General features: G+C 42.2%; 1 protein-coding gene across 8 annotated transcripts in view; it reads right to left on the bottom strand.

Annotated features, from left to right (window-relative positions):
- Nucleotides 1-5,876: 5,876 nt before the first annotated feature.
- The window catches only part of cspp1 (centrosome and spindle pole associated protein 1), a 46,353-nt gene continuing 42,440 nt past the window's right edge, over nucleotides 5,877-9,789 (bottom strand). For all 8 annotated transcript variants that reach the window (XM_031903744.1, XM_031903747.1, XM_031903749.1 and 5 more), the window contains 3 exons: nucleotides 8,586-8,695; nucleotides 7,973-8,126; nucleotides 5,877-7,142 (listed from right to left, as the gene is read on the bottom strand). In XM_031903744.1, coding sequence (XP_031759604.1) covers nucleotides 6,928-7,142; nucleotides 7,973-8,126; nucleotides 8,586-8,695 — 479 coding nt within the window. In that variant the 3' untranslated portion in view covers nucleotides 5,877-6,927. The remainder of the gene's footprint in view (nucleotides 7,143-7,972; nucleotides 8,127-8,585; nucleotides 8,696-9,789) is intronic.

Here is a 9,789-nt window from a genome sequence, read left to right as displayed (position 1 = left end):
GCAATGTCCCAGTTTCTCATAGATATACAGTGCAAACACCATGAGAAGAAACAAGGAAGCTTTCTTGTGTACCAATCATGTTTTTAACCATTTAAATAAGGGCAAACAAATTATCCAAACATTAACCTGGGCAATGACCACTCTACCCAACTGCTGCACATGATTGGCTGTTTGACTTGCCACCCATTGCACTAGAAGAAAAGAACACATTGGTTCCAAGTTTGCAGATTGCTGCCTAGGAGCAGAGGCCCAGTTATACATTTTCAGCATTCTTACAGGGGCATTAGGGCATTTTTAGGGGGTGTTTCTTGGTGGAAAAGGGGGGGACTTGTAGCCTTTCCTTCTTCTTTAATGGGACAAATTCTACCATACTTACTGTAATTTCCCTTTCTTGGAGAAGCAACAGGCACCATGGGTTAGTCCCCAACCTCCAATCAGCTAGCAGAGTCTTCCTTTTCTTATTTCTGGACTACAGAAACAGCATGCACCATGGGAATTTCAAAGCTAGGTTGGGATTGTACTGGTAGAACAAGATTAGAAGCCTTAAAGGAACAGTAACACCCAAAAAAATGAAGTTTTTAAGGTAAGTAAAATATGTACTGTTGCCCTGCACTGGTAAAACTGGTTTGTTTGTTACAGTAACACTACTATAGTTTATATAATAAGCTGCTGTGTAGCCACGGGGGCAGCTATTTAAGCTGAAAAAATGGAAAAAAGGCCCAGGTTACATAGCAGATAACAGGTAAGCTCTGTAGAATATGATGCCAGGGGAACAGTATCATTCAGTGTAGCCAGGGGGGCAGACATTCAAAGGAGAAAAGGCACAGGGTACACAGCAGATAACGGATAAGCTCTGTAGAATATGATGCCAGGGGGACAGTACCATTCAGTGTAGCCGGGGGGGGCAGACATTCAAGATGGAGCAAAAGGCACAGGGTACACAGCAGATAACAGATATTTAAGCTGAAAAAATGGAAAAAAGGCCCAGGTTACATAGCAGATAACAGGTAAGCTCTGTAGAATATGATGCCAGGGGGACAGTATCATTCAGTGTAGCCAGGGGGGCAGACATTCAAAGGAGAAAAGGCACAGGGTACACAGCAGATAACAGATCAGCTCTGTAGAATATGATGCCAGGGGGACAGTATCATTCAGTGTAGCCAGGGGGGCAGACATTCAAAGGAGAAAAGGCACAGGGTACATAGCAGATAACAGATAAGCTCTGTAAAATATTATGGGGCTTTATTGTTAACTTTCTGCAGTAGACATTTTACTGAGTCATGGAATTTAGAAAAGAGAAAGCAAAGGTAGAGTCTGGAAAACTTTGCCCATGCAGCTAACAGAAAGGGATTAATGTCTCCGATCTGGACCATGTTTTAGCTCCTCCTCAGAGGAAACTACTTTTTCAGACGCCCAAGAAGTGGCCATAGCTTTGGTTATTGCACCCTACCTCTGGGTAGTCTAGCTGACACAATAGCAATGGGGTAGGTAACTCAGTGGTAATATCTTGTAAGGGTGTAAACAGAGGGGGATTCCCCGAAATTGCAGCACCGCGTATGGCGACTTACATTCTCGCTGCTGGGATGGCATTTCGGGGAGATTAGTCGCCCGCGACGTGGGAGATTTGTGGCAGGCGACTAATCTCCCCGTGTGCCAGAGCCCTAAGAATTGTTGGTAACGTCCCCGGAGCACAAAAGGATGTGGCTTTAGCTTTTCCATTGCCATGCCAAAGTGTTGAATATAATTGGGCTGATAAATTCTTTGTCTGTATTCTAAAGCTACTTATAGAGGCATGTTTACGAAGATTGGAGATAACTGGTGATGTCTGATGGTGATGTTCCCCTTATCAACCAATCAGATCTTTGCTTTTGACTGGTGACTGTTCAAGTTTAATTGCTGATTGGTTGCTATGGGCAACAAGACCTTTATCCATACCCGAGTCTATAAATGCAGCTGTTTCTAGAATGAATTCAGATCTCTTCATCAAAAACATTCCAAAAATTTGTTCCAAAATGTGTATAAGTATTTCTAGTAGAATTCTAGATAAGAACGTCGAAATCATTTTTTCTGAGTGTTGTCTCGGCCTAAGCCTTGCAACTTCAAAGTCTTCAGATGATATGACTGAGGATCTAGATGGAGAACAGGAACCTGGTGTAGAAGATGAGGAGAGTGAAAAGGTTGTATTAGAATCACCCTTACTTGTTCCACCAATAACCTTTTGAGCAAAGGTAACATCATTGGAAATGGTGAACCGGTATAAGGCCAGCTGAAGTTCCAATGTGCTATTAAAGCAGCCTAACGAGGCTCATATCACAACAGAAATCAGATCTATCTCCAGGTCCTCCAAAACTCTATCTCTGAAAAGCTGCAGAGTTCAGCTCCAATTCTCCAGGACCTGTTTGGCCATGACTCTGGAAGCCTGTATAGATGTTACACAGAGGGACACATCACTGACAAGCTGCTCAGATCCACTCCAGTTCCTAATTGGTGACATCTTGTTAATACTAGGGATGTGCCCGGTACCAGCAGCCATATTGTCCAGCCTGTATGAGAGAAAGTCCCCTGAACCAAGAGGAATACCTTTAAATATCCTACCAAAGAGCACTTATCTCCAAAATATTTGAGGGTAAGTTCTTGATGCCAATCTGTATGAAAATGAGAACCACAGTTTAGGGATAGAGATGACTGAGGCCAAGATATTTCAACCTTAGTCCAAATTCCCCACGAGTTAAGCTCCCAGTGTGCAGAAACCTTTAATAGAGATGGACTCTGTTCCAGTCTTGGTCCAATAACACAGTTCCTTTAACTTCATGACAAACTGCATGAATCCATACTGGTGGCAAAACTACCCTCCTGCTTTCTTCTTATTTATTTGTTTTAGAAGTTTGAGCTTTCATTCTGATTTGCACATTATGGTTTAAACCAGTGATCCCCAACCAGTGGCTCGGGGGCAACATGTTGCTCCCCAACCCCTTGGCTGTTGCTCTCAGTGCCCCCCAAACCAGGGAGTTATTTTTGAATTCCTGACTTGGGGGCAAGTTTTGGTTGAATAAAAACAAGATTTACTACCAAATAAAGCCCCTGTAAGCTGATAGGGGGCATAGAGCAGTGATCCCCAACCAGTGGCTCGTGATTAACATGTTGCTCACCACCCCCTTGGATGTTGCTCCAAGTGGCCTCAAAGCAGGTGCTTATTTTTGAATTTTTGGAGGCAAGTATTGGCTTTATAAAAACCATGTGTATTGCAGAGCCTCCTGTAGGCTGCCAGTCCTCATATGGGCTACCAAATAGCCAATAATGGTTTTTATTTGGTACCCCATGAACGTGTTTTATGTTTGTGTTTCTCCCCAAGTCTTTTTACATTTGACTGTGGCTCACGAGTAAGAAAGGTTGGGGATCCCTGGTTTAAACAGTTATTGTGCTGCTTCATCAGGACATCATACAGAAATTTCACGTGGAGGGGGTTGCATCAGGATGGTGGGGGATGTTTACCCACTCTCACATAGTCATTATGACACTGGATGTTGAGAGGCTTGGGGACACAAGGAGTGTGGGGGACCCCAGAGACTGTAGGGAAGGATTTTTTAATTTTGATGGACAGCCCCTTGCTACAAATGTTAAAGGAACAGTAAGACCAAAAAATGAAAGTGTATAAAAGTAATTACAATATAATGTACTGTTGCCCTGCATTGCTACAACTGGTGTGTTTGCCTCAGAAAGACTACTATAGGTTTATATAAGTAAGCTGCTGTGTAGCCATGGGGGCAGCCATTCAAAGGAGAAAAGGCACAGGTTACTTAGCAGAGAACAGATAAACCCCCATTATATGGGGCTTATCTACTAGTTATCTGCTATGTAACCTGTGCCTTTTCTCCTTTTTTCCAGCTTGAATGGCTGCCCCCATGGCTACACAGCAGCTTATTTATATAGTAGCTTTTCTGTAGCAAAAACCCCAGTTTTTTGCAGAGCAACAGCACATTATATTTTAATTACTTTAAAACACTTTTTTTGATGTTACTGTTCCTTTAACTTATAGTAATAAGAAGCTCCCGCTGTTAGCATATTTAACCTACTGTTGTGGGGTTAGGCTAGTGGGCTCATCCATTTCATGGCTATTCATTTATTGGCACAAAACAGCACCTCGTTAAGGCTCCAGTTTAACTCCTTGGAACCAGTTCCAATAAACGCACCTCAGGGGCAAAGTAGCCAATAACTGGACCAATAATGCTCCCTCATGGGTCAGTCCCAGATCTAATGAAAGAAATTAGTGTCTGGGTTTTGGCATTTGGGGCAGTTGGCATCCGGCCTATGCACCATTTATTAGTTTTAGCCTCAGGGGTGTTAGGTAGGTCTGATGTATAACTCTAAACCGGACCATTCTGTTGCAGGGATTTTGTATAGAGATCAAATGTGAAGCCATTTATCTGTGTGTAGTGGAGGAATCACAGCTTCCCATTAGCTTCTTGTCTGTTTTTACATTTTTTATTTATTTATTTTTTTTAGTAGCTTTAAGCTGATCCACTTTAGAGCAGGGGTCCCCAACCGCCGGGCCGCAGTGCACACCCCCCCCCCCCCCCCAGTGCGTCGCATGTATTACGCGCATGAGGTTCGCGCCCCGCCCCCCTCCCCTCGGTCCGTGCAAAAATAGATCCTATACTTGTATTAGCAAATGACAAAATGGAGACATGACATCATGATCATGTTAGTGACACAAACAGAACAGTTGCATTTAGTGCGTGAGTATCCTGCCTCACAGAGAGTACCCATCTTAAAGGAACAGTAACACCAAAAAATAAAAATGTTTTTAAGTAATCATAATACAATGCACTGTTGCCCTGCACTGGTAAAATTTGCACATTTGCTTCAGAAACACTACTATAATTTATATAAAAAGCTGCTGTGTAGCCACAGGGGCAGCCGTTCAAGCTGGAAAAAGGAGAAAAGGCACAGGTTACATAGCAGATAACAGATAAAACACCATTGTATTGTACAGAACTTATCTGTTATCTGCTATGTAACCTGTGCCTTTTCTTTTTTAAATGGCTGCCCCCCCGGCTACACAGCAGCTTCATTTACTAAACTATAGTAATGTTTCTAAATCAAATACACCAGTTGTAGCAGTGCAGGGCAACAGGACATTATACTGTAGTTCCTTTTATACACTTTGATTTTTTGATGTTACTGTTCCTTTAATAAACACTGTAACCTGGCCAGGCTGGGGCCGGCTTCTTATGTGCAATACTAGTGTCAGACTGGGGCTTCTAGGGCCCACACTCACATCACTTAGGTGTAGGCTAAATATAATAGGGGTCATATAGACCTATGGTGGGAATAAGAAAGGGCTGACGGGAATTTACCTTGGCTGGGGCCCACTGGGAGATCCTCCGATACTCTGGCAAGGCCATTCTGACCCAGTACTTAGCTGGTTCCTCATTAGATTGCAGTGTTTACTAATTAAGTTGGTAAATCTGTTTAGTGACCCAAAAATTGGTTTAGAACCAGTAATGCACCTATGTTTTCAAGGAAGAGAACCTTGTGACTTGTGTTTTGGCCCTGACACAAAATTTTAGAATCCCTGCTCTACTGATTGACCCCCAGTACATTCTGAAAAACTGCCCTTGACTTGGATCATTTATAAGCAATAGCTGCTAGTGTAGGCCGTTATTATTCATGTTAATTAAAAAAAATTCTGTAACTGGGTTTATTCCATGGATCTGTGGATGCCATTGTAGTAGTAAGATTTGTGTTACATGGGGGGGGGGGGGGAACAATGGGGAAAAAACTCCCAGGTGAATTGTGTGTCACAAAGGAAGATAGAGGCCCCCCCACCCCCCGGGGATGTGTTAGACTGCCAACATATGGCTGCATTCATACACTTCATGGTAACAAAATATACATTTTATTGACAAGCTCCTGGAATATTTGCTATTAAATAATAAAACGTCAGATATTATAATAAAATTAAACAAACACATAATAAAACACATAAATAAAAATACAAACTGTCAGATCATTAAGGAAGAATTCTAATCTAAAGAGAGGGGAGAGTGTGTGCTAGTGCCAGGGGCAGTCTCACACATTCTCACTATAAGGTTGGGCAGATTTCACTGGTCATTAGTCCCGTACCCCGACACCCTGAACTAAAGATCCCACACACACGGCTATTCCCAGTTGATACAGTTTGGAGACACGTAGCCACATACAGCAGTACTGATAGGTCAGCCAGAAGGCCATACCCAATTTGGCTGCTTTTGAGTAGGGATGCCCTGTATGGTGCCCTGCAGCTCTGGAGTAGTACCTATAGCCTTTCCAGCATTCAGCCAGAGGGATCCGACAGGAGAATGCTGGGAAGTGTAAGTAAAACTAGGGGAACTAATTCAATGTCTCAGGTTAGGAACTTTGTGTACTGAGTCAGAACTGAGGATAAATAACAGGAGTTGTGTCTAGGAGCGCGTCTTCTTTATTAAATTCAACGACATTTTCTGGAATGTGAATCTAAATGATAAAGAACCCGTTGTTTGCTCATTAGGAACTAAATAAGGCATTGCTGTATAGGAACATTTAATCATTAATGCTGTCCTTGGGCAACACTGTAAACATGACGTGGATTTTCCCATTATGCTTTGCCCCTGGAGTCTATTCTATGGCAAAGCGTGGAGTGACTAGTACCATCCTACAGCGGCGATACAGTACGCCAATAATAATAATAATCAGTACAAATGGCTCAGCACAACACATTCATCTCTGGAAAACCACAACAAGCTCAAATCAGTAGTTTATAATTCTATTTCTCTAAGAAAAACTCTCAAAAATACATCTCTGTGCTTATACACTTCTTTCTATTACAAACCCTTTTTAATGAGGAAAGCGGGGAAAGTGCGTCAGTGCGTGACATTGTCTGCGCTGCTGGAGGCGCCGTTGGCTCAGTTACCCGTGCGCAGTGGAAAGGCCCTGCAAGTTCAAGTTAAAGGCGCCGTCATTGAACGCTTTGTCCTGGCCGGCCATAAATCTCTTAAGTGTCTCTGATGTCCCGGGGCGCAGCCAGGGCTCGGTGGCCACGGTGTCCACGGAATGAGGTCTGGCACTTGACTTTGCAGGATAATATCTCAGAATGTCCTCGTCGTCTCCTAAGGCCTCATTGTCTGAAAGAGAGGAAACAGCGATTTGAGCAGCGCCATGGCCCAGACTCAGCGCTACATCTCACTCACAGTGAATCAATAGGGCAGAATTCCATGGGCAGGTAAGTACTGGGCCTCAACAACTAGAATTAGCAGTATAACTATGCTATACAGGGATGCATGTAATTAGTTGATTAAAGGGGTGGTTCACCTTTAAGTTAACTTTTATTATGTTATAGAATGGCCAATACTAAGCAACTTTTCAATTGGTCTTCATTATTTAATTTCTACAGTTTAATTATTTGCCTTATTTTTCCTTACTCTTCAACTATCAAATAGGGGTCACTGACCCCGGCAGACAAAACCTATTGCTCTGTGAGGTTACAATTTTATTGTAATTGTTACTTTTTCTAACTTATCCTATTTAGGCCCTCTCCTATTCATATGCCAGTCTCTCATTCAATCTACTCCCTGGTTGCTAAGGAAATTGAACCCTAGCTACCAGATAACAGATGAAATTCCAAACTGGAGATTTGCTGAACAAAAAGTAAAGAAATTACAAAAAAATAAAAAATGAAAACCAATTGCAAATTGTCTTAGAATATCTCTCCCCATCATACAAAAACTTAACTCAAAGGTGAACATACCCTTTAATGTACAGAACCGAATAACTGAAAAAAGTACAGGGGTACAAATACTTAGGAGCACTATATATCACATTCTTGGTCCAGCCCATGTAGAATGTTCTTATTTTACCCTAAGTGCCATGCAAGTATTTGGAATAAATGTGCAGATTTGCACAGACGCGGGTATGATACCGGGTGCCACTCTGTCTCAGAAGGGCCGATTGTTACCTCTGCTCGGTGAGCTCTTCCGGAAGTTACTCAGTCGCCTCAGTCGCTCCTCATTTCGGGCCCTCAGTTCATCCACATTAACGCTGGAGCCGGAGTGCAGTGAGAGCCGGTCGGGCTGATGCAAAGGAATGGGGGGCACCATAGGAATATCATTCTGTAAGTGAGCAGGCATCAGATGTGAATAATATAAGATGGAAAAAGACAATCAACAAGTTTGCCCATCTGAAAACAGTTGCTATTGGCTATTGCAAGTTACACCTTTGCTTAAAACTACAGCAGACTCATCTGTGTAGCCTCTAGGTGCTCCCACATGCAGCACCTATGCATGGCTACCAACACTCACTTGATGTTGCCCATAGCAACCAATCAGCAATTAGATTTGACGGTCACCTGCAGGTTAGATAACAAAAGCAAAGAACTGATTGGTTGCTATGGGCAACATAACCGGTGCCCCTATGTGTGGCACTGTGGCAGCACAAATCAGTCAGTCCAGGGGCCTGCAGCCTTAGTAAGAAGCAGGATAGTGACTGGCTCATACTTTCTGGGTAACAGGCACCCTCCATACACACATAGATATAGGTTACATATAGAAGGAAAAGAAGGGCATCCATACATCTAAATCCAATGGTTTGTTCTTATGCCTCCTCCTTTCTCTTGCTGATGGTACTTGATGGGAATCTGCAGATGGATCCATGAAAAAAGCGAATGGTTCTCCATTTTCTCCTAGAAAAGAACAATGGTCACAAAGCAATGTCACAGCCTGTCCTTATACCTTGGGCGTTCCATATATTTTATTATATTATATATAACATATTTATATTTTTCTAATAAATTCATTTATTTATTCATTTATTTGTTTTACGGGAACTGCAGTTTTTGTAGACTTCCTGGTGGTTTAACTCTTGTGGTACTAAGGTGCTGAAGCACAGGGAGAAGTACCTGCCAACTGGAGGCACAGGGAGATAACTGGTGCCATAAGGTGAAATATTAATAGTGTGGCAGAGTCTTGTGCTACAATCAGGGGCTTGGTGATTACACAGATATATTCCTGAGTTTCAATAGCCCACAGTAAGATTGCCTGGCGCAGGATTGGGAATTAAAGAGTTAGGTCACATGCTGTGTGTCTCTTTTACCAGAAAATTGATTAGAGCTCGCTGTCTTTCATAATAACCAACTCCAACACCAAGCTGCATGTACAGAGACAGATTCCCAACGGATTGGGAAGAATAACTTATTTCAGAAATGGAAAATAATTTTTAACCGATTTAGAAAACTTTATATTTCCATGGTCTTATATGAATCTTAAATTGAATTTTAATTTTTGCGATGGTGCCATGAAGGGGAACTAACAATCTGCCATTTCAGGAAAATTCTTACCTCAACTTCTAACTTTCACTGGGCATCAAAACCTTGGGTAATGTTGTAACGGAAGCGACTTTAGCTTTAAAGGAACAGATTCCCACCAACAACCGTATCTCTATGTACAATTGAATGTAACCATTTATATACAACCAGCCTTCCTAATCCCATTCCATTAATCCCATTATGGGAACCCAAACCAAATAGATTATGGATACAACATTACAAAGCGCATTGGTTCTGACCTCAGATGACGTTTTTACAAGGATGACTTCCTATCACTTCATCTATAAGACTGGGATAAAGGTGCCATGAGTGAATATAATCTGGGAAACATCCATGTATGTGTGACAACAGCATTTTGAGAATATAATCTAGAAAATAAATCAGCATTATTTAAAGGGGACATACACCCTCTGGACAAATTAATGTTAAACTAGAAGTGCTGAACACTTTTG

This window comes from Xenopus tropicalis, chromosome 6 (genome assembly GCF_000004195.4).
Source record: "Xenopus tropicalis strain Nigerian chromosome 6, UCB_Xtro_10.0, whole genome shotgun sequence".
NCBI classification, from domain to species: domain Eukaryota; kingdom Metazoa; phylum Chordata; class Amphibia; order Anura; family Pipidae; genus Xenopus; species Xenopus tropicalis.
This window is presented reverse-complemented; position numbering and strand designations above follow the sequence as displayed.